We start from the raw sequence: 27,376 nt of genomic DNA, 5'->3' as shown, positions 1-27,376 counted from the left end.
AAAGGATATATTTTTTTAACTTGACTGCCTTTTAATACCAGCCTGCAAATGTTTTACATGTATGCATATAGTACCTTGTAGGTGACGGTCAGAGAGTTTGGCTCTGAGCTGTTCTAGCTCCAGGGCATGACGAGTCTTCATCTCCTGCAGTTCTTCATAGTAATAGTCTGTGAGGTCTGAACGCACCTAAAGCACATGTAATGACATAAAACTAATAAATAAAAGGGGCAGGACACCTGTTCCAAAAAACCTCTTCACTTTTGTAGCTTATCTTCTAATTTTGTGGGGGGAAAAGGAGAAAGAAGACTGAAGGATGGAGGGACCAGGTTTGTGTCTGACCTGCTGCAGCTCTTCCTTAAAGGAAACAGCCAGAGAGGATCGTAGGCTGGCCAGCTCTGTTGAATGTTTCTCCTCCAGCTCCAGGTGCAAACTCTCAAGGTTTTCCTGTATGAGACATAACATGATGCTTAAAATACTTTGTAATGAAGAACACTAAAATAACTGCAGAAAAATACTATTAAGCAACTTTTTTACTTGGTCAGTGGTTTCAAAATGTCAGACTCCATGCTCCAGATTTATCTGATGACAGCAGGTCTTTAAAATGTTGATGCTATTAATTTGCAAACATAATGTGTGCACCTTTACCTTATGTTTCTCCGGCACATCATCCTTTTCATCTTCAGCTTGACCTTGAGATATGAAACTGAAACCAAAGGCGCTGATATTAAAAGACCTTAATCAAGGTTAGCAGCACATATATCTGGTCTTAGACGCTGATCTGCAGGCATACCTGTTATCTGCGGTTTTAAGCACGGATTCTTCCAAGGCACGTTCTACCAGCCTCAGCTGGAGCAGAGCAATTTCCTCTCTGTAGCTCTCCTCTGCTGCTCGCAACCGCTGCTCAAAGTACCTGAAGGAGGAGTGCATTAAAATGTGCATAATTTTCAATTTTCAATGTGAAAGTGGGAAGTTAAAGACTGACATATCATGAACAAAATACAAGGTTACACTGTGCAAATCAGTTCAGTAAACAACAAAGACTGTGTAAATAAAAACATTGGGCCTGTTTGTGCACACATACCTCCTGAGGCTTTCGAGCTCAGCCTCATTCTGCTCTTTGATTTCTTGTTTTTGTTCATTAAATTCTGTCTTCAGGCGCTCCATGTCATCAACACGAGATGAGCGAGCAAGCAGCTGCTCCTTCAGCTCTGTGGGACGATAAGGTAGATAACAAAAACAGAAAAAAATAGTTATTTGAAATGTACACATGCAATTGATGTCTGAGAGTGAAGTTATTCTGTTTTCCCCTTCCTCTATAATATCACATTTCATCATTGTCAGCAGACAGGCAATGAAAAAAGATATTTTAAACATGCCCCACATACTGTACATAGGTAGCATTTAATTTCTTTACTAAGTTTTCATAAAATCCAGTAGATGGACATTAAGTACTCGGACGTCACGCAGATTTATCAATCTTACCTCCCAACTCTTGACGACTAGCCCTCATGCACTCCAGCTGGGTCCACAGCTGACCTACTTCCTGCTCTGAACTCTGTTTCAGCAAGGCCTTCTCCTCCTGTAAGCGCAATACCTGGTTGACACAGAGGAAGTATTGTAAGGTTTGATTTGAATATTTGTGTGTTTCCTGTTATTCCAGAGACTAATGCCAGACAAATTATTGAAATGTCTGTAAGTGGGGGGGGGGGAATACAAAAGTTCAATCATTTTGCCTGTTTGTGCTGTGAGTACTGAAACAAAAAATAAGGTAATTTCACTACAGTTAATGTGCTCCTATGAACTCACCTCCTGCTGCAGTTGCTGTTCCTTCTCCTCTAGGTGGAGTGCTTGCTGCTCTTTCTCCTGCAGCACTGCCTTGTGACTAGAAACCAACTCCTCCAGAGCACCTAAACAGCATTCACAAAAGAGAAAAGCTTGAACCTATTTATTTTATAGGATACAATATATACACTGCTTGCAAAATGTGCATAAAGCAATATCATAAATTAAAATAACTATAGATATTGCAAATCTCTGCGACTCACGAGCAGCGGCATCCCTGTCAGTCCAGGCCTGTTTTAGTTCCTCCTCTAGTTTCTGGTTCTGCTCCTTACTGGAGTTCTGGACCTCCTCCAACCTGGCCTTTGAATCCCTAAGCTCTGACTGGGTCTGGGAAAGAGCTGCCTGGGCTTCAGTGAGAGCTTTGTTGGTCTGGGTGAGGGAGGCCTGAATGTTGGCAAGTTCTGTCTGGGTGCTAGTAAGGCTGTCCTGTGTCTCTGAGAGAGATTTCTGGAGGGTTGACTGGGTGCTTTCAGCTTCCTTCACCCACTTTGACCTTAGAGTCTGTGAGAAGAAAAGAACATGATTAACTGAAATAAATAATTCAAATGACTTCCACTTGGCCAATAAATCACAGAACTGCAATGATCAAATGCAATATTAGAAGGACAATTTTTCTATAAAGCTTTACCTGTATGTCTTTGGCCTGCTTTTCCTGCATGGAAGCTCTTTCCTGAGTAACACGAGTCTCCCACTGCTGCTTCAACTCATCTGAACATAGATATACGACACAAATGAAAGGATTCATCTACATAAAAATAGTTACATCTGTCACTGTAGTTTTTCCTGCACAAGCTTCTAAACAAATGAGGGCGAGTTACCACATCCATAAGAGCACATGAGTTAATTGCACTCAAAGGAAGACATAAAGAAGAACACTGACTGAACACAAAGCACTCAGACTCACCCATGTCTCTGTGATGCAGCTCAAGCAGTCTCTCCTGCTGCTCCTGGTTCTGCAGTCTGATCAGGTCCAGCTCTGACTGATGCCCAACCCGCAACAGGGAAGTCTCCTGGGCAAATGTCTCCCTCAGGGAGGCCTGAGCAGAGTCAGGCTGCAGGTTTATCTGAGAAAGCTGAACCTGGGACATGTGGACGTCTGTCAGGCTCAGGCGCAATGCTTCAAACTCGCAGGTTTTTTGGGCCTTCGGGAATGAAAACATAAGGTGCAGATCATGTCAAAGCTTTCCTGCATCAAGTAATGACAGCATGTCCGGAGAGAAATACATGTAGGCATTTAAGTGACACTCTTATTGAGTCTTGAGTATGTCACATTGTTAGTGAGTAAGTGTGTGTGTGTGTGTGTGTGTGTGTGTGTGTGTGTGTGTGTGTGTGTGGGTGTGTAAATAGTATACCTGAACCTGCTGCAGTTCCGCCTGGTGGGCAGCTTCCATGCTCTCTCTCAACTCCAGGGAGAGCGCTGTCCGCAGTTGACTAATCTCCTCATTGTGTTTGGCAACCAGCTCTGACATCATCCTCTCATGCTCACGCTCAGTCACCTGCAGAGGAGGGAATACAAAGAATAGCAGAAGCTGAAAAATAATATAAAACAACGGTAAAAGTATACAAACGTTTAAGAACTTTGATTACAGATGTCTGAGTAATTCTGAGCACTATGGGGAAATTTTGCCTTTTCTAATACCTGTTTGATGAGGCTGATCTGTCTCTTCTGTTCTTCCTCCTTAGTGGCTTCCTGCTCCAGCAGCTTTGTCTCCAGGTGGGTGTTCAACTCCGAAATCTAGACATTTAAGACAAGACAAGCACATCAAGGAAATGACAAAACTAGAGAAAACCAAGTCTGAATAATCCTTTCTTTAAATTTCACTGATAAAAAATATTTAATATGAATCTGTATTAAATTACACAGTGACAGGCAACATTGTATACATGTGATTTTTTCTTTTCGAGCAGTACGTCATGACAAAATAGTAGAAATGCCTAAAAATGGATTTCAGCTCCACACATTGTAACACATAACATACATATATCTAATATGTAGCAATCTCTGGGTGGGAAAATAAGCAAATATGGGACCTGGGAGTTTGATTAATACAAAATGTTTATAATTAACTTTTAACATCCCAATTCTTAAAAATAGGCACCATTATAAATATGTAAAACTGATGCTCTTTAAAGTTTGTGTATTTTGTAAATCGCACCTCTTGTTGATGTTTATCCATCAGGTCTTTAATCTCCTGTTGGTGAGACGTCCCGAGCCTCTCTGTAGCCTCCTTCAAAGCCAGGACATGCTTCTCCAGTAGAGCCTTCACCTCCTCTTCTCTCTCCCTCCTCTGCTCCTCCAGGACGGTCCTCACATCAAGGAGCTCTTTCTCTTTCTCCTGCCTCTCTTCCTCCCATTTCTCCTTCTCTTCAGCCAACTGTGAAAATATTTTTGCATATTCATGATGTTCTCTGGAGAGCACCAATTCTAACTAATTCAAAGAAACCGTTATAATATGCATATCTCACCTCAACATCCTTGGCTTTTAGCAGGTTCTCAAACTGTTCAAGTTCCTCCTCTAGAACCTGTTCCATCTTTTTAATCTGTTCATCCACTTCTTCTTTCTTTCTCTGGTGCTCCTCCTTCTCATGGCCAGCCTGGGTCAACCCTTCCTCCATGTTGGCAAAGTTTTTTCTCAGGCAGACAATCTGAGATTCCAGTTCACTTCTCTGTTTCTCAGCGTGGTCCAGACTGCTGTGGCTCTTTTCCAGCTCGTCCTGGAGTCTATCAACCTCGGCTTGGACGGTTAGAATCTGTGCACGAGTAGTTTTGAGCTCCTTCAATGCTGTGTCAAGCTCCACAGTCCTTTCATCTAGTAATCCTGATGTGGTTTCATGCCTTACTTTTGTTTCCTCTAACTCTGACATGAGATCATCACAACAAGCCTTGAAAGGGGAAGAAACAGAAATTCTTTTAGGTTTTGGTGCATTTTATCATGTTAATTTCCCAAACAATTTATTGCCTTGACTTTTATTAAAGCCTTTTAGTGCATCACAGTGACTGCTGCTGCTGCTGAATAATATTATTTCAACTCATCTAAATCACACAGGGAAAAACTGAGCAGAACACATCATTGGGTCAGGGCAATGTGAGCTGAAAATAGTGTTTTTCTTAGAAAGCTTATTACACTAGTATACCTGTAGTATTGGCAGCTTGTTGTCATCTCTGAGTTCTGGGCTCTGTTTGGTCGATTCGGCAGTCTGCTTAATCTCCTGCAGAGACACTACCAGCAGCTCCTCCTGTTTTTGATGAGACATGAGTGCTTCTGACTCCTTCTCCTTCTTTAGCTCCCCTACCAGTTTATCTCCCTCCACTGATGGAAAGGTAGCAGGGGCTAGCAGGGATGTTTCAGCAGAGATTTCAGCCTCCTTTCCCATCAACGTTACTGCCCTCTCTTTTTCTCTCTCTTTTAATAAGGCACTGAGTTTGTTCTTAAGGTTTTCTTGTTCATACGCTTTCAAGTTCATCTCCTCCTCGACGTGTATCCTCTTTTCCTTTTCCTCCTCAAGTTCCAAGAGAGCCTGCCTGAGCTCTTCTGTTACTTGGGCCCACCTGAACACACAAAAGATAGTTAAAAGTTACCAAGTTGATATAAAATGGAGTGATGAAATTACTTAATATACATTTTAAGTTATCTTTAACAAATATAAAGAGGAGCTGGTCTATGAAAAGCAGATTTATTGAATTTAAGTTGGCACAAGCATAAACTTTGCACAGAGAAATAATTCAACTATGATAAAATAAAAACAGAACTGGAATATGTAATGCAAAGAAATGGATCTGCACATGCTCTAATTAACCTCATTACCTGCTCCTGGCTTCCTCCAGCTCTTCAGCACTCTTGATGATTTCCTCTCCTAACAAATTCAAGTCTCTGTCCTTGAGGGCCAGCTCCTCTTGGAGCTCCCCACACTGCTGATTTAGCAGCTCTTTGTCTAGGGTTGACTCCTCAAAATGCTGATCTGAAATGTTACTCATCTCCAGCTTGCCGGATGTGGAGTTGGTAAGCCTCTGAGACAGAGACTGAGGATTGGAATCGTCGGCGACCGAGATGCCGGGGGAGCACTGAGGGATGTTGTGGAAGTCTCCAACGTCATCTTCGTAGGGACAGTTTGAAATTGACAGCAGGGGCTGGTCGCCCAACACTTCACTGTTCAGCTCAAAACTGAGAAGAGAGGCACAGAGACAAATTAGCATCTATTTAGCGTAGAAAACAGAAACATACAGACAACAAATGTCATTCCTCTAACCTGTATTCTGCAGATATGTCCAGCTGACTGCAATGTTCAAAGCTTTCATTGACCACTGAAGACTGCGAGTGTGCACGGGGAGCTGAAGACAAGTACCGCTCCATCAGAAGGTCCCCAGTTGTTGATACAATCATACTGTCCCGATCAGATCCACTTTCCAGATTGGCCTCATCTACACCAATCCTCTCATCACAACTAAAACCAGCTTTTGCTTGGTTCTGTCGATTCTTGGAAGCTTTAAGTCCGAGAACTTCTTCCTCTCTGAACTTAAGTTCTTTTTCCCTCTCCTCCAACAGCTGCCTGACACTTTCCACCTCTTCTCTGTGCTCCTCTTTCAGCATCTTCATCTCCTCCTCCTGCCTCCCTCTTTCCTCCTCAAGGCTCTGGAGGTGAAGGGCAGAGCTGGCTGCCTCCTCACTAAATCTCCTCACTGCATCTTCTTCCTCCTGAAGCCTTTTCCTCAGCTCCACAACTTCTCTGTTGAGCTTCTCCTTCTCCTTTTTGTACTGCTGCATCTCAAGGCACTGAGTTTGAACTTGTCTCAGGTGGGCCTGGAGGTCCTGCAGCTGTGCTTCCCTTGCTTTTTGCTCATTTTCCCTGCTTCTCTTTTCCTCCTCAAGTAAAGAAAGCACTTGTTGGTGATTTTCCCTCTCCTCTGCTAGTTCTGCACATATGCGTTGGCTGTTCTCCTTTTCCTCTTCCAGCTTAGCCCTCAGTTTGTGCAGAACAGAGTCCGTCTCAGTGTCACTGTCAGCGACGAAGCTTTCCACACTTGACTGGGAGCCAGGACCAGCACTTCCTGATTTCCCCAATGGTGCATCCTTATGATTGAGGTCTGCATCTTGGGAGTCGTGGCCAAGTTGACGCTGCTGTTGATTAGCATTAAGGACTTCATGCCCTGACTGATTTGTGATGCGCTGAAACTCTGCGCTTGTCTGTGTGAAGGAGAAGTTAAAGAAGATATAAGCTCAGTTGCTGTGAAAATGAAAAATGAAGTTCTCGTCCTAAAACCCAGAAAACTAAAACTTGCAAAGGCAAACTGGTATTTTGACAAAGTGCAATACTTTTTAGGCAACAATATTCTGGATTTACTGAGACAAATAATTTTGAGTAACACGTACCAGCTGGAGCTGTTTCTGTAGCCCCTGAATCTGCCCAGCAAGGCTCTGTGCCTCCAGCTGTACCTGGTCTCTACTGGCCAGGGCCTCCTGCAGGTTGGAGCTGAGCTTGGCAATTATGTCATTACGCTTCTCCACAGCCTGTTGTAACTGCTGCAAGTGTAAAAACAATATACTATGTTAAAGGCAAGGACATACACAAACACATACTTGTCTCTCAGCAGTCCTAAGAAAAAATAATGCTTAACAAATTTTCTCTTGTGGAGCAAAGCTGAAAGCAGACTTGACCACTGACTACTTAGCTGCCGGTTACAATAGAAAATAAGATCAGAAAAAAAGACAAAAGCATTTGCCTTAAGTGTCAAAAACAGTATATTACTACAACATTTCCATAACTTAAACACCCTGTTTAACCCCATTCCACTACACATATATAAACTTACAGCATTATTTAGTATATTTTCTAGTAGATAAACAAAACATTTTTTAGTAGATAAACAAATCTTGAAGACAAATCCAAACACATGACCAAACACATCTACATACACTGCAACATGACATGTACACAGAAACGCTGATTTATAGGTGTTTTTAAGAACCTATTTTCCACGTGCACACATTAGAACGCCAAGTAGACATCACATTAAATCCATCTTGCATCAAGTCATAGCTTAACCTATCTGAGTCATTAACAGCAACAACAAAATAAAGCCAAAAAGGAACTACTTAGAAAACAGAAAAATGACAGCATTATTTAGTCAGATAATTCAGCATGCACTGTGGAAAATTATAAATCTTTAAATAACTGATATTCTATGTGAATGTTTAATCACAGACTGTATGTACCTTTAGCTGCTCTTTGTCAGTAAGTGCAACGAGCTCCTCATCCCTCAACTCTTTGACAGGGGACAGGCTTTGCTCCAGGGTTGGGGGCTCATCCTTCTGTGGTTGGCTCTGCTGCTGAACCTCTGAATTCTCGCGCTCTTGGGGTTCCTAAAGGAATAAAAGAAAAGTGTCACAAATATTTACACCTAATAACTGTGGGTGAACTTTCCCTTAAAAAAAAAAAAAAGCAGTAAATAGTGCCACAGTTAATCCTGACCAGGTTGCTATGACAACATGCCCTACAGGCAACGTGATGGTTAGTGACCCATTTCTCTAATGTGTATGTTTACCGAGCAGGGGGGGTGAGGGGGGGGACCACTTGTTAAAGCATACAGTGAGAAAACACAATTAGACAGATACTGGAGGTCAGGCTGTGTGTGACCCGTGAACGGCTGTGAGTCAAAATCATGCAGTAAAACTATCAGATGTGGTGAAAATGACCAGTTATTTTACTATAACAAACTAGTCTTATGCTCCACATGACTCAGATGTCTCAACTCTTCTATAACTCAAATTTTTTGATGCCTGACTGATAATCTGTATGAGATGCATGGTATACCTCATGGTTGGTCTTGCCGCTCAGCTCTGTGTCCTTGGCCGTCGAAGGCGCCGGCTCTATATGATGTTCTTGCGCCGCGCCGTCATTCTGCGAGTCAGCCTGGCCCTTCCTCTTCTGCGTCTTTTTCGTCGCCCCCGCACCGTTGCTTTTCGCCCGCTTCTGTCGGAAGCTAGCAAGCTGCGCAGGAAGGACAATGAGAGGTAGACGGAAACGTACGTCAGGACCGCCGAGCACCACCACACTATCAGCATGGCAGAGCTCAGGGGGGGTCAAAGGTGAAAGAGGATTAAGAGTTCAGATTTGCCTCTTCGGTTGTGAAAGTTACAAAAAAAAAGGGGATCAAAGAATAATTAAAAATCACAGGAGAAAGAATAAACGTATTTATAAAGTTGTTGATTGTCCCCACTTGTAGAGAAGAAAAAAAAGCCTTGATTGCGATGAGTCAGAGTTATACAGCTAAAAAAAAAAAAAAAGAGAGCACACCCAAGAAATCCCAAACTCAAGCCCAGGAATAGACTTCACCATAACCTGACATGGTACTCGAGTTCAAATGAGGTGAGATGCTAAATATTATCAAGCCTCCAGATAGCAGCTTCGAGCCCGTGAGAAATACAGATTTTTTAATGACACACATTGGACAACCTCTCTTCAGCAGCAGACCAGAAACGGAGCGAGGGCTTAACACATTCGCCCGCCTCTGTGCCACTTTGCATTTTTTTTAAAGCTTGTAGGAAAAAGTCAAAATCAGAGAGAGGTAGATGGGCTTTTTGGAAACATAACAAAGTCCAAACGGAAAACATAAAAGAATAAATAAAAAAACAATAATATAAACCTGAGAAGTTCCTTTACTGTGAAAAACATGATCGACAATCAAGCCATTGTATTTAGCTTTAATTCCTGTGGGACCAAATAGGTAACAAATCCACCTCAGGCCGCTTCTCTTTGCAACACATCCTCCTTTTCTCGCCGTCTCTCTCTCCGCCTATCTCTCTCTCTCTCTTCTTTAAGCTGCTTAAAATCAGATTACAGCAGTTCACATTGTGACAGGGACCCTCCATGAAGCACTCCCATCAACATCTGACAGTCAATCATCCACCTCGTTTTTTTGTTGCTGCTGGTGGCGGTCAGATCTGTTCATTCCTCCTTGATGTGGAGCTTCCCAGTCTGTAGAAACAAGCACATCCTGCCCCCAAAAAACTCCCCTGCCACAGCCAACGTACCAGTACATGAATCCCACAAACTCTGGATAGGGGATGCTATGTGTCTAGACTAAAAGGAGAGAGAGGGTGGAGACTGGGAGATGCATTCACAGAGAGATAGAGAGAGAGAGAGAGAGAGAGAGAGAGAGAGAGAGAGAGAGAGAGAGAGAGAGAGAGAGAGAGAGAGAGAGTGAGATAGAGGAGGAGACAGAGCTCTGTGTGTGGCAGAGTGTGCATGCTCAATTCAATTTGAGATTACACGGCCTTGGGAGAGCTACTTGTTACCTCGTGTGATGAGTCACATACATGTGCACGACGATACTGAGCGTGCGTTTGCTCCAGTTACATGCCTGATCCCCAGTCGTAAAGCCACATCAGTTTTTGATTCGATGCATCCATCCCACAACACCCTCGTCCTGTTTTTGAATCCTAAAACCAGGTTAAGATTAGTTTAACCCTTACATACTGTTCATATTCATACTCATAATTAAGCCTCTACACCAATTCACATTCATAAATTCCCCCATCAGTCATTAATAAATGTTTGATTAATCTTATGTAAAAAACTAAATTAAAAAAATACATTCACAATCACTATTTTATGATCCAGTAGAACATTTTATAGAATATCATGAATACAACATGTTTGAATAGATTAAAAAAAAAAAAAAAAAAAAAAGGTGTATCAGCTGCACAAAAATGTAAAAAAAGATGCACTTTATTGCTATTTTTGTATACTATGGGTCACATTAGAAAAAGTTGAGTTAAAAGAAATGTGTTTTTACAGCTCTCAAATGTAAAAAAAAAAAAAGTGTCAAATTCTACCCTGAACAGTATGTGAGGGTTAAAATAATTGTCTCCTTTCCTCATTTCCACCACACTTAATTTCCTCCCACCTCACATCATTCACTTACTCTTTTTTTAATTTATCTGAAACTCTCACCCTTTGTGCGGTCACCCTGCTGGCCGCCTCTGCCTGCCACAACACAACACAAATCATCTCTCAGAAACACACATCAGCCCAGATGAGCTGCGTTTAGCCCGAAGGCCGCTGACTAAACGGCTGGCTGTAGCTCATAGTGGCCGGACTGCTGAATGCTTCCATTGTGCTATCAACAATACCATATCAACCATCTGGACACACTGTGGGATTCAATTTTGGGTACATTTTTTGTCTGTGTGGGATGTTTATACGTAAACGGCACGCTTTTTTAATGTGGCAAGAAATCAAATAGATTTTTTTGATGTACCCAAAAACAGTAAAAGGCAACTGACGGCGCTGCATTACCATAGCAACACCATCCATGCAAGAGATGTAAGTGCAATATATTCAAGTGTTACCAAATCTCATGGGCCCACTGCACCACCTGATGGCCTGCAGTCAGCATAGCAGTCTGTGAAAGGTGTGCAGACTGTAGGAGACGTTTAAAAACGTAGAAAATGCTAAGCAGATTTCCTTTTTTAACTGCGCTGTGAGTCGTTCTCCTTAAAAAGTTTGACAGAAATCACGTCATAGTGCAGAAAAAGCAGAATAAAGTCCCCTAATTGAAGATTACCCAAAGAGAAACAACAACAAGAAGGAGGCTGAAATCACAAAGGAATCACGTCCACAAACCCCCAAACCCACACTCCCTCATGACACAGCCAAAATATCTCCTCCAGTCACCACTTTCTATACTTACCGACGGGCTCCGCGGCATGTCAGAGGATTTCTGTCATGAATAATATCAGCGGTTCAGTCGAGTTATTCTCTGATTATCATGTGTCAGACTGATATGAAATAACCAGCGCTGTTTTGAATGAGTAACATTGTTTGAATATGGGGCATAGATTAAATACTAAGCTACAAATGCTGTTCAATCAGCTGCTTTGAATAAGCGACCTAATTTGAAACCTAATTTTTTTAGACAGTGTGGCCTCATTGAAAAGACAGGGCGGGTCATTCGATTATTGGCCCATTATTAATATGGATTCCCATTGAAGCAGAAAACAGCTGCTAGCTCCTTTAATTTTGTGAGTGATGACAACAGCCGTTTTCAGAGACTAGGAGAAACATGCTGAAACGGATCCTCTCTGAAGACACAAGTCATCAGCTTAGGAATTATGGGTGTAAAGATATATCGATCTAGATCTTTATCAATAAAATCGATTCAATGATTGAGTCAATAGTGTCATGCAAAATGAAAATACTGTCTGTCTGTCTGCACAGTAGCCCCCAGTTTAGAAAGAGAGGCAAAAATCCTGTATTAATGTATAAAAATAGTGACTTATTGTTCTTTCAGTTTTGTTTTCAAGGATGTGAACATTTTAAGAAGCTCAATATGTCAAAATGTGGAACTTTCTATTGAATAGGACATCTATTTTTATTTTTTAAAAAGAATAGATTGTTTTTTATTTAAATGTCTGGTTGAGCTCAGAAATAATACAAAATGTAAAATGGTATTTTTATTGCTTTTTTGTGATTTGATATGAATTGAAGTGACTGTGTTGAATCAGCATGTGATATCGTCTCATCTTGATCGCTGGCTCCTGAATCGAATAGAAATCATATCGTGGCAGGCTTTGTGATATTGGCAAACATCAACAACATCGATATAATATCGTATCGTGAAGATATTAGGAACATGTTAATATTACTTCTTTGGACAGTTGTTGAGAATTTAAAGATATTGGGATTTCGAATAGGCCCTTTCATTATTATCAAGGTTGTAAAATTGTACCATTATCACCATAACCCCTTTTATTAGACCTGTTTTACTCCTCTAATATGTTTTTTTCAGTGTTGGTGAAGGTTGCAATGGCAATAACACACGAAATTACCCCCAAATGTAATGTAACTAGTTAAAAATAAACCCCACCATTGTTTGATTTCCTACTCAAACCTTGAGGCCGCTCAGAGACGACACTTCAGGAATAAGCAAAGATTGATTTTGGAGGTTAAAGCTTATCTCCCTCCCGTTTATGAATAAGTAAATCTTTCTATTTGTACTCAAGTGTGTGCTAAGAAAAGTCCATTCATTAGCCGATTAACCGAACATACTCCATCACTGTTATTGTTATCGCTACCTCAGCTAAAAGTCAACTTGTGCGCGGTAAATGAGAAAGTTAAGTCTAAAATTTAACGACAACAACCGGATACTAAGCAACTACAAACAAAACGTACATTAATTTTAAGAGGGGGGATTGTAGTTAGCAGTTGACAAAGCTATGACAAGAGTTAGCCAACTGCTAGCATTCAATATTAGCGTGCGTTTATAACGTTAGCAACCAACCTTCGCTCTCCCAGCTTCTAGTTTCCTCTGCCGTTCATCTTCATCCATCTCTCGGTTAAAATAAAAAACATGAAAAGTCTAGGACGAGTGTCCTTAAATCGATACGACAAACCCTTCACTTGTAGCATAAGTTAGCTAAAACAAAAAATCTTCGTGCTTTCTTTGAGAGACACAACTGTCAACAGATAATATTCAATATGGCCGCCAAGTCGTTTCAACTCCGCCCTTATCGAGTTTCACTGAACGAATGGACCAATCAGATCTCTGCTTTCCACAGCTCCAGCCAATAGGATTTGCTTTGAAATTCCCGCATAATAATAAGCCACCTCCTCATTTGTAAATCACCCAGACTAGAATAAAGATGACCAATCAGATGACTGTATGAAGTAGCCGTTTGGATTGATGGCTCTTATAGCCAATCAGAGCTTGCCAATACAAAACATACCTGCGCTCGCTTATGTTTTGAAAGTGCCACCATAAATCCTTGGAGGAGTTACCAGGGCAAGCAACGGGACAACTTTATGACAACTAAGGCGCGGTTACCATGGTGGTTACAGTGAAATGTCTTTCAAAACTGAGTAAAAAAGGTTAGATTTATTCAAACCATGACAACTAGGCCTACTGTAATATTGTTTGTTATTTGTAGGTTATCTGTATGCTAGGAACATTGCACCTTACTATGCAAATCCCAGGAACATTTGCAAATATGTAATTTCAGGAACTTCTGCATATTGCACATTTATTTATTGCACATTTATTTACACAGAGATTGTTTACTATATATAGTATTTTATTTTATTTATTTCATCACTTTTTTCCCACTATACTGCTGTGTCAATTTGAATTTCTCCCATGGGGGATCAATAAACATACATTTTATCTTATCTTATCTTATTCATTCTTATTTACATTGTGAGTGACTGTTATTGTTCAGATCCAGCTCATCTTTTAAATCTGACGTATTGTAGTTTGAGCCTTAAAGTTCCAGTGCTGTAATCATTCCTCCTGTCTGTACTGGCAATTAAAAGATTCCCTTCAAATCCTCTCTCATTGTAACTGATGGGGGCCAAAATCCACTGTGGCCATGCAGTAATTTTGTGGAAAAATACATTAAAAAATGAATCTGAGTTTGTCATGTTAAGTGGATATCTACTATAGTTAAAGTCTTTTTAGCATCAAATTCCCTCTCTGCGTTTCTGCAGACAGTGTTTCCCTGTTGAACTGCAATGGAAGAATAGTTAAAAAAGAAAAAAAAGAAGGAGATTGGTTGTATAATATTGTAAAGTTGATAGATTTTGACCACATGTTCTAATGGCCACTATGAGTAGGAGGAATAATTACTGCAAAGAAAATTTATTTCAGTGTAAATTTGGACACCTGACTTGTTTCGGGACAAATTGTGAACCTGCCCTTTAAATTAAATATTTAAATAAAACAGTGGTGTGGTTTGGTGTGGTTAGTTGAGGTTGAAACACCCCCCCTTCACCCTCTCTCTATAGAAATCAAGTAGGAAGTTCATGGTGAAGCACCAGTAGTAAACAGGTGTGCCCCATGGCAACCAGTGTGTGGCTTAGTTTGACTCAAACACAAAGGTGGATATCAAGTCTGTGTGACTCCAAATGCCACAATTTCAGATAAATTAAATAGTCTGTTGGTGTGTTTGCTTCATACCTGTTCACTCCAGGGAATGACACAATTAAACAGTTACTTCATTCTTCTCACCATTCAGCATGGTAGTCCTTTGGTTGATCAGCTGACAAGACTTGACAAACTCAAACTGCTGGAGAAGGTAGGTGGGAGCTAGATAGTGTTAATAAAAAAATGTTGCAAGGTCTGGTTTCTGTTTCTTTAAGAAATATTCTTTATTGACATTCATAGAGACAGGAAAACGAAAAGCAAATTTATGGATGAAAGAGGAATTTCTGCCCAGACTACAAGTAAGATAAAGATTTTTAATGTGATTTTGAACTATGGAAGCTATCAACTTCAGCTGCCTTGATGGGTACATTTGCATTTTACATTATAGACATTTATATGACACTAAGGCTGAAGTGGACAAGTGGAGAATATACTAAGCTAAAGCACTGTTAGTTGTAAAATTAATAGTATTTATGAACCTGAGTTCCAACCTGAGACAACTTTATAAAAATAATTTCTTCTGAGCTGATTGAGGAGTTTGAAGCTGTTCTATTTAATTTAAAAGAAGATAAAAAGATAAAGTAGGCAGACACAAGTGAGGATAAAGACTTATGGAGTGAGAGCATCATTTTATTTGTTCAGGGAGTTATGACGGACAGATGGATGCATTGCACTGTGCACTGAGGCGAAAACAGGACCTACTGCAAAGACTAAGGGTTAGTACAAAATCTTTATATCTTTACATTCCAAGAATAAACATTTTCATTCATGAATTGCCGACATTAAGAAATTGAGATGATGACGAGAAACTGAATGTATGTGAAAGGCAGCAGAAATTTCCATTGTCCATTGTCTTAAGTATTTACTCTTTTACCTGTCATGAAAAGTGTATAATGTGTTGCCTTGTATGTTGTTTGGGATCTTCTGTGTAGGAGCAGCACCTTTTAGAGGACCTCAACAGACCTCACACCTGGGGAGGGTCGCGAAAACAGTACCAGTCACATTTTGCTGCTGCCCCTCAGCTGCCCCTATCGCTGCCATACATGGGACCCATTCACATCCAGCAGCCAGCACCAGCTCTGCTCACCCTGCCCCCACCACCACCCGCCCCGCCTCAGCCCCCACGCATCATCCAGCAGGCTGTAAGACACTTGGCATTAATCTCAAAAACACCCCCAATCCCTCAGATCCATCTCGCTATATACATGTGGTCTGTTTAATATACTTAATCCTCTTCCTCATCCACTGTTTTTGGCCCATTCATCTTGTATGTACTATAAACTGAATCTTTTATCAAGGGTGTTCTGCAGTGAGTATAAGAAAGGTCCAAGTTATCCGGTGATAAATTATGTCATCCTTCCTCCTGACCTTGCTTTTACACCATACTCATTTTGTGAGCATGTTGTAATTGGATTTTTTATCTCTGACATTTCAGGAAACACAACAACACAACAGGAAACACAACATATCACAGCATAGACATGAAACATTACTGTTTTGTGAGATTTGTGAGAACTAGTGTCAAAAAATAAGGATCCTCATATTTAAAATATTTGTGCCTATGAAATATTGAAAAAGCAGTAAGTTCAACTCTTTCTCTCTTTCTCTGAAGCTACCCCAGCAGCCGGCCACCATCATACAACAGCTGCCACATCAGCAGCTTCTGATTACCCAAATTCCTCCACTACAGCCGAACCCTGTATCTCGCTCAAGCAGCAGCATCAAAGAGGGTATATAATACTATATATACTGTATGTATGTATCTTATTTAAGGTTGTTTGTGTTCATATGCCGGTATGTGTTTGTGTACTCGTGTCTTTTAGACATGGTGGAATTGATGTTGATGCAAAATGCTCAGATGCACCAAATCATAATGCACAATATGATACAGAAAGCCATGCCTCCTATGGCTCTGTCGCCACCTGGAGGGCCAAATCACAGTGCCCCTCGCGCTACATATCTTGGACAGGTACACACACACAAACACACACACACACACACACACACACACACACACACACACACACACACACACACACACACACACACACACACACACACACAGCACAGCCACGTCTGCACTCTTACAAAATTGTCATGTCTGTCTTTTCTCAAATCCCCAAATTTATCTTTCCAGGATGGTTACCAGGGAACTCCTATTTTTGTAAGGCCAGATGTCAAACCAGGGGGAAGTGCTGTCCATCATCATCATCATCATCACTATGGTCCTACCCCTGCAGCACTACATCTGCCCCCCATCAGCTACCATACATGGCTGCCAGGAGTGTCACCTGTCCCAGCAGGACAAGCACAGGGACATCTACCATTACTGCACCACGGAACAGTACCGTTTACACTTCCACCACTCAATGTGTAAGGCTTATGACAGCATTAATTTAACTTATATTTACACTCAAATATAATTATTTGGGGAATGTTCAACTTTCACATGTATTTGTCTTTACAGGAGCGGGATTTCTCCCTGAGTGCCCCCTGTTGTCTCTGAATTGAAACTGCATGGCAAAACACACTGGTCAAAAATAATTCTGACTAAAAAGAAAGAACAAAAAACTTGAGACAGGAACACAAAGCGCACATGCATATAATGGAAACAGTGTTGTTTTCCTTTGTTCAATGTCATATATGAATGGAAGAATGAGTGAATTTACTAAGTAGCCTACGTAAAAGTGAAAACGTACCGATAACTATGCGCAGAAGTAGTCTACGACTTTTCATTTTAGCGCGATGTACGTCGGTAAACACAACATATTTGTCCAGTAATGATGTTTAAATTGACGAAAAACTTACTTTCAACAAAAACAAAGACCAAAAAGACTATCGCCCGAACAGGGACTTGAACCCTGGACCCTCAGATTAAAAGTCTGATGCTCTACCGACTGAGCTATCCGGGCTCTGCTTAGTTATGCTATGTGAGTGTATAAGAATATGTGCTCCAACCAGCTTTAATAGGTTTTAACAATGACATTTAACATTTAACATTTAACATTTATTGAATGAGTTGCACTGATGTTAACATTGGTTGCCGTGTTTTGTACGCAGCGATCTGGCTACGTTAAGCTAGCCGCACGATGTAGCTAATAGGCTAACAGTGACGACAGACCCGTATCATTGTCCAGAGTTTAATGAATGCATTTACATCTGTACAAAATGGTACTTTACAGTATCTATAAAACAGAAATAACAGGCATCACCTCTACGCTTAACATTGACGTTACAGCACTGAATGAATCACCTCGTCCTCGGTGTCAGTCCAGCAGCGTGACACAAGGTGCTCCATTACCCCTCCCCCTCCCAAAACAAAACAAAAACCACATAACAGGAAACACAGCCGTGACTCACAATGTCAACAACTGTCAATCTTCATGGCACATCCCTTTTATAAATAAAATATTTATATATATATATGTATATGAGAACATACACCTATAAACAATCCAAGTTAAGTGACGCCCTCTGCATTAACACATTATTAAAGTGCATATTTGCTATTTTTTTCCCTTCTTCTTTTTTTTTATTTAAAGAATTGTGGATTAATTACTGGAGAACAAAAGGCAGTCATGCTGTGATTAAGCAACATGTAGAGGACGATGATCATGGTGGGACGGTATAGTTACAACTTTTCAGAACAATGAGTGGATGATGGTCATGCACTTGTGCTGGCGGGCTTTAAGTATGGCACAGAAGTCAATGTTACATGCTTAAAACAGTCATGTTTTACCCTTTAGCAAGTCTGTAGAAGAATAATTATTGGTAAACTGGGGTTAAATCAGATTAGAATGTGCTTGCATTTGTTATATCTGGTTTACACCTAACAAAATGCTGGCCTTACAATTATGTATACTTGATGATTTAATTTGTTTATAGATGCTGAGAAATAACCTGATATTGTTTATTTACACAGTACATGTGTGCGTGCTGAATACCTGGCTACTCTGCAGTTATCATTTAAACAAGCATCTATCTGTGCAAATCGAGCCAGAATTGAGCTTTGTGATGCAATAAATGTAAAAGAAATCCAAATTGAGTAAAATAATTATGAAAGTTTCAGATGAATTTAGCACTATTGGAAGCCTTTGTGTGTTTCGCGACGAGGCAAACTGCAAGCTGAAAGACACAGCAAACACAGTGTCCTGCTATTGATACAAGAGCATACACACAATGACAGTCAGTGTTTTACCAGCATCTTTCTAAACACAACTTGGTGAATGCTATTCTTGTTAGAGTGATACAATACATTCTTCAAATTTTCCTTCTTGTGCCAATTGGTCTGTAAAAATGGGAAACAATGGAGATAGCACAGTTCAGATTATTGTGGTCACATTTGGGGCAAACTGATTTGTCTTTTTTAACAAGTGACACTTCAGCAAGGTGCATTGGATGCCTCCAGTAGTGCTCACAATTTATTTTCTGTGAAGTATCACATGCATGTTAATTATGATATCTTTTTATAAAAGAGTAGTGTAATCAGATGTTATCAATGGTTATTAGAAATAACTTGATCCTGCAGGTCCTCTTCTCATCCACAGATTCAGAAATGTACCCTGTCTGCCTTTTAAGGCATCTCGTATGTCATACAGTCACAATGTTGTATCTTGATATGGCCAGTGGCTACATCAATCTAGGCTTCCAGACGATTTCAGTATTAGAGGGTTTGAGGGGATCATAGTACACCGCTCTCACACATGCCCATCTTCATCTATGATAGACGCACAATGATGATGATGTGTGTTTGGTTAGCTAGGAAGGGAGAGACGCCGATAATTCTCCACATGGCTCGGTTATGTAATCTGAAAAGGGAGAAAGATTAAAAAAATGTCACTTATAATGCACACAGGCCTAATGAAAAAAAAAAATCACCTTTCACTCCACTCTCAAACAGCATTTGCCTTGTGTATGTGAGGAGGCATCTCATCCTCTGAGCTCTCTTCTGGTAGTGGCTCATGGTGTCGTGCTGCTGCCTGACCCTCTTCTGCCCACCCTCCCATGGGCACACGGGCCGACCTCACTACCTTTACCCCGGCACCTAAAGAGTCTGGAGAGGCAGAGTCATGGTAGAGGGTGTCATTAGGAAGAATCAATATTAGTAGAGTTCAAGAAAACTGTACATTGTCCTCAATTGATTCAGACAGTTGAATATGCTGATAAACAGGGTTATAATACTACCAAAAGCAATAGTAGGTGAAATCAATTCAATACATTTTTGTTCAAAGAATGAACTGCCAATCAAATATTATTCAACTCAAAAAAATCCATTGGTGTGAAACATGGAGGGCAATCCAAAAAGATAAATACCTGTTCCACTGTGACGGCGCTGGCTGCTGCTCTGTAATGGAGTCCCCTCCTGGTGTAAGGCGGTACCGTTGTTGGCTGAAGCTGAAGTGGGAATGGCACTGGGACTGGGTACTGTTGTGGGGAAAGTGTGTGAGCGAGGTAAGTGTCTGGAGTGAGCGCTGGGTTCACTCCTCACCTCATCTGGGACACTGTCGCTGCTTTCGTCACTCTCCTGCCTGTGCCACGTGTGACGAGAGAGCTCACCACGTGACTGTTGTTTATGGAGCTACGAGGGGAAAGAAATTTGGAAGAGAAAATGTAAATGACATCATTTGTGACAGACGTGAGAACACACTGAACTTCAGTCAGTTTATGACTCCCAGGAATCCTCTATTTTCTATCTTCCTCTCACATGTGCACAAACACACTTACCTCATGCATGTAAAGTGCGTGGATGCTCATCTCAGTGGAGGCATACTCTGATAGGATCAAACTAGAAAGCTGTCCCTCCCACGCACTGCTGCCTGAACTTACAGTTCGAGCATCGGTCCTATGGGAGGAGAGCAAAAATGTGGAAAACATGAGGACATGAAGGTGAGAGATAGGGATGAGCAGACAAGAAAGGAGGATGATAGAGGAAAATAGAATGTTGCATTTAGATAAGAAATCAAAATGAGTAATCAGTGACAAAGCCCTTGTAAATATAGTAAATTTGTACTTTGAGGTGTGAGTTATAATCTGTTTTTAGATTCAAAACAGTATCATGGTAAATATTTCAAGTTGCACAGAAAGATGTAACCTAGAAGGCATAATTGTGAAGGAGCATTTTCTTACCCCGAGCCTGCCATTGCTTTGCTCATAGTTGAAGTGTGACCAGAAGCCCTGTGAGCTACACTCAAACTGCCTCTCAGGTGAAGACTGCTGCTGATTGGGGAAAGGGAGCGCAAGGCAGATGCTCCATCGCTTATGCCACCTGCTGCATGATTGGTCAAAGAACTGTCCCGGCCAAAATGAACAGAGCCCAGTGTAGATGGACCGGCCAAGAGGTTTGCAACAAGGCTCCTTGGCTACAAGAGAGAGAGAGAGAGGGCAAGAGACAAGAAAGTAAATCAACCTCTGAAGATGTTAGGAATTTTAACTCCTCGCCACTGTGATACTCAAACATGAGGTTTTATCACCGTACTTCAGACTCTGACAGTGAAAGAGGATGCGTGTCTGAGGGGGCTCCAGTGGCCTCTCTGTGAACTCTTTCTTTCAGCTGGCTGATGAAATGTGTGGTCTCTTGAGGAGGCTGCCACTGGGGGTTGGTGATAGCAAAATGCATCAGGGACAATTCTGTCTTCCCATCCTCTGCCTGTTGGTAGATAGACGCCTCTGTCTTCCCTTCAGACATCCACTGCAGAGGGAGGAGAGAGAAGCAACTTACAGACAACACTCTCTCATTCATTAATATTGCACTTTTGAATTAATTAAACTGATGCATGTCTATAGCACAGTCTGTAGACACGTCAAACAGGTGTCTACAGGTGTTTATGTGGCAGTTCCTCACCGCAGGGTGTCCATGCTGCCTGATGTCCATCTGGGCAAAGGAGCAAGTGTCTCCCACCCCAACAACCTCTACAGTGAAGTTCCTGAAGAAATCAATGATCTCCAGAGACTTCCTCCGCAGGCAGAAGATGAGGATGATGGGAGTCACAACTGGACTCAGCAGCTCCTCTAAAATAAATACCTGGAAGCAAACAGATATGAAACGTTAACACTGTACAACCACTACTGGTTCAGTGGATCTGCTTGATAGCAAAAAGCAGAAGTCTGTGGTTTTACTCATCTGCTTGGAGTTATCAAGGCTAGTAACAGTGTGACTATAAAGCTTGGCATTACAAAAAACTATTATTTTTCTCTAGAGGAAAGGGTGTTCAGAGAGTATTTGGCAGTATAACTGTGGGTCTCTTTTCACAAGCGGCATTTTGACTTGTCATAGCAAGAAAAGCACAGGTGCAAGTAATAATATTAATGATAGCTTGATTGCAGTTCGCCATTTCATGATCCTGCAAGATTCAGCTGTGATGCAACCAGCCATAATTATATTAATCACACCAGTGGTTTTCCTACTGTGGCATGTCAAAATGAACTTTTAACAGGTGAATTCCAATGTTTTCATCTTGACATTTATTCCCAGTTCAGAATGTGTACGCACTGCTTTGTACTGGAAGAGCTGGGAGAACTGGTCACGGGTCTCATATCTATGTGCATTGCCCTGCCAGTGGTCAGGCATGTAGTGGATATGAGCCAGGATAACTCGCAACAGCTGCTCAGGACAAAACACCATGTGCTTATCAGGAATAAATGACCTGCAGAGAAAGAGAGAAATACGTGGTTGAAACATAACTTCAGAGCTTTAGTTACAGAACAATAACAGACTCTACCTTGGAAATGTCTTTTTTAGGTGATATTATTTAAATTCTTAGTGAAGATCTCACAAAACTAACTAATTCAGTTCAGAATCTACCAGTGAAATTTCTGCTTTGATTCAAATTTCTGCCTTAGATTTTTACAGGTACAAGATAGACTTACACAGATTGAACAGGATTTTTTTATCAGAAAAATTCATGAGAATGTTTGATAATGACATTTAACATTTTTCATTTAAATCCATTACAGACTTCAAGGTGTGAGAAGCTACTTATGGAAAGAAAACCTCTTATAATAATCAGTTATACAGCAGAATAAGCTTCCAAAGAGCATTAAAGGGTTTACAAGGTAGATTTAAAAGAGCAATAAAGAAATGGCTTATAGGTAATGGAATCCCTACACAATAGTGATAAAGGTAATACATTATGAAAGATGAAGGAGAATTAGTGATGTATTTTAGCCATCTTGTTCATACAGTAGCAACTTTTTCATTCTCCTTCCTCCCCTGCATTCCCAGCTCACTGGACCATCATTGGAATAAGCCTCTGGGCTTTGTTGTGTTATCCTGACTAATCATTAAATGATTTGTCTTTATGCTTATAAAATGCTTTTGTTAAATAAAATAATTAAATCGATTATGCAGATGTGTACTCGAAGAGGTGAGATGATACATTAACTATACCTGCAGATTGTGATACACACTCCAAGCAGTGTGATTGATGACAGAACATGTTCAACTGCGAGCACGTCCTCATCATAGATGGTAAGGGCGATGAGGACTGCCAGAAGAGACCCAGCAAAAAATGCTACATTTTTGGCCACCACAGTAAGCAGTGGTGAAAGAAAACAGTTCATATACTTGGATGAAGCCTGAAGGAAACAGGAACAGTGAGAGAAAAAAAGAGGAACCAGGATTAAAGATTAACTCCACAGGCAATGAAAGGGTAGAAGGAGTACAAGCATAAAGAGCACAGTATAATGATATTCTGCATGTTCTTTCTATTTAATTAAAGAAAAACACTGGGTTCAACTAGCAGGAAAATAAGCTAATACACTGACCTTGTAGCCTTTGCTAAGGCGTGACATGAGCTCATGGTCCAACTCATTGAAGTGACGCAGGTAACATCGACCATATAGAGACCAGCATCTCGCTCCCAGAGAACCAGGCTCTCGCTTAATCACCTAGAATAAGCACACACACAACAAACTATTGTCTGGGCCACTGAATGAAAAGGGAAACTGTTCAGAATTTGCATGTGCATGTGAACCACTGACCTCAGTATAACTAAAGAAGGCGTAGAGAATCTGCCACACCAGAATGACCGGGCACAACAGCAGATTGGCAATGCCAATCCACAAGATACGTGATGCTAGCCTGTCTGCCAGCTCAAGCCTGTTGCCGCCTCTTTTATACTCTTGTTTTAGGCTCCACTCATTTTCAAACAGTGAGCCTGCAGATGCACAAGGAAACAACAAGAGGGGAAGCGTACAGACAGGTCAGTTCACCTGCACGGCACATTAAACAAATGCAAAACAAAACACAGGTATTAATGAATTACAGCAAACACACAAACAAACACACACCTGGCCCCCAGAAGAAGATGAGTTCAAAGTTGTACTTGAGACCCCGGGTGTAGAACACAGAGTCCCCAAGTAGAGGAAGTCGAAAACGCACAGGAAGGAGCGATTTATTTACCATGGCAACCTACAGAAGAACAGGATGGAAGCTTTTGTTTGAGGTTTCCTTATGTTCATGAGGAGCTCTGTCTGACATGAATAGTGCCATACCAAACCATGTTATTAACATGTCATCACAAATGCACACACCATGTAGTTTTTAAAGCGGAGGATGCGGTGGTAGATGTCAAGCTCTGTCAGCTCTTTTTTATGTATACAGATCTGGTGCTCCTTCTGGATCTCCACTATCCTAGCCTGAACCTCTTGCCATGTTGCATAGGGGAGCTCTGACTGAAAAGGAAAAGCACAGTGAGGGTTAGTGGGTTAAACTAAACCATACAATGTGTTTATAATATATCTTACCAGATAGTTTCAGAGCTGACAAAATATACTACAAAATAACATCCTGAGGTTACTTTGCCTGGCTTACCATGGTCATCTTGAGGGCATTAATGTAGAAGGATCTGATCTCCCAATAACAGCAGACATTGTAGATGAATTTAATCAGGCGATGTAGCCAAAACACGCCAGAGATTATCAGCACAAAGATCACAAAGGAATTGCCTTGGATACTGTGGAAAAATATTTACTTTTATAAATCCAAGATTTATGTACAAAACAGACTTCAAAAATGCTTTGACAAATGTAACATTTCCTCACAGCACAATTAAACACATGATAGCTAACCTGAGCTACTGTAATATACTAACTTAATAAACTTCTGCTTTGTCACTGACTGCAAATAATATCCAACAGAAACAGAAAAATTCAAAAGTCAGTTTAGTCTATTAAGGATATGTCAATGTGCCAATTCACTCACCGGGCACTGCAGACATTCACTGGAAGGAAGGCATCTGGCAGGGTGACTTTAGATGAATCAGTGTGATTTACAAACTTGTTAGCAAAGAGGATGTCATAGTCCACACAGTTAGCAAGGAACACTGTGAAACCAACCACAAACAGCAACTGACTGCACACAGTGAAAGAGAGAGAGAGAGAGAGAGAGAGAGAGAGAGAGAGAGAGAGAGAGAGAGAGAGAGAGAGAGAGAGAGAGAGAGAGAGAGAGAGAGAGAGAGAGAGAGAAGGTGACAGGGGGAGAAAGGAAAAAACAGTAAGAAAACATACTCATCACATCAAAAACAAAGCTCTGACAGATACTGGCAAAGCAAACCATGTTTACAGTTTATGATGAATAAGGATACATACATCAGCTCAAAGATCTCTCCCAGAAGCATACAGGTGAATCCATTCTTCTGATGCAGATTATAGACGTAAAACATGTTAAGGAATATTGTAAATCCATCTCAAGTTAGAAATCTCATTTGTGCAAAGACAATTCACTCAGTAGAGACAGTAAGAACAAAACACATAAGGAATAAATGCCAAAACCATCTCAAAGGATATTCTCTGGAAGAACAGGTCCAAGTTTTCTATGTGGTGCCATTGGGCTGCAAAAGATTCATTGCAAATTAGGAGTGCTGATGTTGTTAAGCATCGCCTTTAATGTAAAAGAGAAGGGAGTGTTTCTGTGTGTGGGAAGGCCATGATTTGTTTGTGTGTGTGTGTGTGTGTGTGTGTGTGTGTGTGTGTGTGTGTGTGTGTGTGTGTGTGTGTGTGAGAGAGAGAGAGAGAGAGTCTCGTACATTTAGCTCCTTCTGGCACATGCATCAGCAGGTTCTCCTCTCCAGGGGGAGAGTCGCTGTAGGACGCCTCAAGGCGCTGGTACTCTGTGTCAAAGTGCGCCATAGTGACAGCAGCTTCAGTCTCACCAAGTAGACAAGCCCACTGCTACAGACTGGAGATGGGAGGGATGAGGGGGTAATAAGAGGTTAAAGATATGAAGATGAGTGCTAAACATAACAGCAATAGAAGGAGAAAACAGTGATATAATAAGGAAGTCACAAAATAGAAAATCACATGTTTGTGGTTGTTAATCCCTGCAGGAAAATTGTATTCTGCCTGACTCTTTTTGAAGTGAGGTGAGAGGTCAGGATCAATCACACAGCAGCAACCCTGGAGCCTTAGGCGGAGTCTTGCTGACAAAAGCGGTTCAAAACTAGACACCCTGGTTAAAGGTCAGCCTTCTTACTCAATATGGAAACTAGCATACTTTAGTGTCCTCACGTGTGACAAATTATTTAAAGAAAGGCAGACATAAAATACACATTTTATCCAATTTGTAACTGATGGCCTGGGAAAACATACAGCGATGTATGAAATGAAACTTGTGGTATAACCACTTTGTGCTGCAACTGCCTCAGTCACAATAAGACTGAAACTACGTAATAAAGTATAAAGTAACACTAACACCAACCAATAGTTTCTGTCACAAAGTCTGTCTATGTAGTTATAGCTGTAAGTACCACAGGGAGTTCGGATTAAACTATTATTATATGGTATGTCGTATGGAGTACAAAAATTATGTAAGAAGAGGCAAAACATTCTTCATGGAAGCATGTTAAATATGTTTAACTTCTGGCCTGTCCTGCATCAACATTTTATGGTGTAATAACTGTAATAACTTACACATACACACAAACAGGGAGCCTTCTGTAAGAGGGAACGGACATCTTTGAAAATGTAACAGTGAAATTATTTCTGTTTTATTCAGTAGGGAGGACCTCTTCCCCACACACACATAAAGTACTGAGTCAGAGCAAAGCTATGGTATAAATATCAGTATCAGAAATATGCTCAGCTTACCTCCATTCCAGTAAAGTAAGTCCTGTCCAGCTCTGGTGTTTACTCAACATTCCCAGCTGAAATAAGGAAGAATCAGTCTTTATTTAAGACCACAACAAGCAGCAGGAAAGGGGCTTTGTGTTATATTATCCTCGGAAACAACATACAGTACAGCTTGATGGGCTGAACCCACACACAAAATACCACATTATAGCTGACTTTACATAGCTGGCTTTTTCTGGAAAATTGTAAGTAGCATTGACACATTAACGAAGGCAACATAGATTCAGGTGTTGTTGTTGTCGTGGTTTGACAGCGCAGGCCTGCCCCTATATGGGCAACGTCTCAAATCCGGCCGCATGGACTCCTTACCGATGGGTTTCTTCTCCTCCGTTGAGTCGGGTACAAAGAGTGAATCCACGGGGCTTTTTTAAATCCGTTAACCGTCTTTTTTTCGTTTCCTTTTAGCCCTTATTCTCGAAGTCAGATAAGAGTCAGTTTCGTTTTCGATACAGCTAGCAGTGTGTATGTGTGTGTTGCGTCTGTCACGGC

General features: G+C 41.0%; 3 protein-coding genes and 1 non-coding gene across 9 annotated transcripts in view; 1 reads left to right on the top strand and 3 right to left on the bottom strand.

Annotated features, from left to right (window-relative positions):
* pcnt (pericentrin) overlaps nt 1–13,266 on the bottom strand; it is a 38,781-nt gene extending 25,515 nt beyond the window's left edge. For 3 of the 5 annotated variants that reach the window (XM_062439966.1, XM_062439969.1, XM_062439967.1), the window contains exons 1-22: nt 13,124–13,266; nt 11,534–11,563; nt 8,653–8,829; nt 8,055–8,201; nt 7,212–7,361; nt 6,091–7,025; nt 5,649–6,005; nt 4,978–5,392; nt 4,309–4,725; nt 3,999–4,217; nt 3,482–3,577; nt 3,195–3,338; nt 2,747–2,984; nt 2,471–2,550; nt 2,046–2,343; nt 1,807–1,907; nt 1,483–1,594; nt 1,082–1,208; nt 791–910; nt 646–703; nt 340–444; nt 75–186 (exon numbers count right to left, since the gene is read on the bottom strand). In XM_062439966.1, coding sequence (XP_062295950.1) covers nt 75–186; nt 340–444; nt 646–703; nt 791–910; nt 1,082–1,208; nt 1,483–1,594; nt 1,807–1,907; nt 2,046–2,343; nt 2,471–2,550; nt 2,747–2,984; nt 3,195–3,338; nt 3,482–3,577; nt 3,999–4,217; nt 4,309–4,725; nt 4,978–5,392; nt 5,649–6,005; nt 6,091–7,025; nt 7,212–7,361; nt 8,055–8,201; nt 8,653–8,829; nt 11,534–11,563; nt 13,124–13,171 — 4,486 coding nt within the window. In that variant the 5' untranslated portion in view covers nt 13,172–13,266. The remainder of the gene's footprint in view (nt 1–74; nt 187–339; nt 445–645; nt 704–790; nt 911–1,081; nt 1,209–1,482; nt 1,595–1,806; nt 1,908–2,045; nt 2,344–2,470; nt 2,551–2,746; nt 2,985–3,194; nt 3,339–3,481; nt 3,578–3,998; nt 4,218–4,308; nt 4,726–4,977; nt 5,393–5,648; nt 6,006–6,090; nt 7,026–7,211; nt 7,362–8,054; nt 8,202–8,652; nt 8,830–11,533; nt 11,564–13,123) is intronic. The other 2 variants (XM_062439968.1, XM_062439971.1) reach the window with 1 other exon arrangement.
* A 1,855-nt stretch (nt 13,267–15,121) lies between these two features.
* On the top strand, nt 15,122–17,138 carry zgc:112416 (uncharacterized protein LOC550509 homolog). Its single transcript, XM_062440854.1, has 6 exons — nt 15,122–15,125; nt 15,404–15,477; nt 15,694–15,903; nt 16,374–16,491; nt 16,585–16,730; nt 16,899–17,138. Exons 1-6 carry the CDS (start codon nt 15,122–15,124, stop codon nt 17,136–17,138), a joined length of 792 nt encoding a protein of 263 aa, XP_062296838.1.
* Nucleotides 17,139–17,600: 462 nt separating this feature from the next.
* On the bottom strand, nt 17,601–17,673 carry trnak-uuu (transfer RNA lysine (anticodon UUU)). The gene has a single exon. It is a non-coding gene; the product is annotated as a tRNA-Lys (tRNA).
* A 227-nt stretch (nt 17,674–17,900) lies between these two features.
* atg9a (ATG9 autophagy related 9 homolog A (S. cerevisiae)) lies at nt 17,901–27,338 on the bottom strand. 2 transcript variants are annotated; one of them, XM_062439702.1, is made up of 20 exons: nt 27,197–27,338; nt 26,846–26,901; nt 25,786–25,937; nt 25,547–25,590; nt 25,349–25,413; nt 24,963–25,112; nt 24,573–24,714; nt 24,293–24,433; nt 24,050–24,170; nt 23,741–23,916; nt 23,525–23,647; nt 23,148–23,335; nt 22,251–22,404; nt 21,603–21,782; nt 21,237–21,449; nt 20,888–21,120; nt 20,486–20,603; nt 20,075–20,339; nt 19,640–19,814; nt 17,901–19,569 (listed from the first exon to the last, which is right to left on the bottom strand). In XM_062439702.1, exons 3-19 carry the CDS (start codon nt 25,886–25,888, stop codon nt 19,654–19,656), a joined length of 2,577 nt encoding a protein of 858 aa, XP_062295686.1. In that variant the 5' UTR covers nt 25,889–25,937; nt 26,846–26,901; nt 27,197–27,338; the 3' UTR covers nt 17,901–19,569; nt 19,640–19,653. The 2 variants fall into 2 exon arrangements, with proteins under 2 accessions (XP_062295686.1, XP_062295687.1); XM_062439703.1 differs by having other exon boundaries at nt 19,669–19,814.
* Between the last annotated feature and the right edge of the window lie 38 nt (nt 27,339–27,376).

The sequence above is a fragment of the Scomber scombrus genome, chromosome 19 (genome assembly GCF_963691925.1).
Source record: "Scomber scombrus chromosome 19, fScoSco1.1, whole genome shotgun sequence".
Taxonomy (NCBI): domain Eukaryota; kingdom Metazoa; phylum Chordata; class Actinopteri; order Scombriformes; family Scombridae; genus Scomber; species Scomber scombrus.
This window is presented reverse-complemented; position numbering and strand designations above follow the sequence as displayed.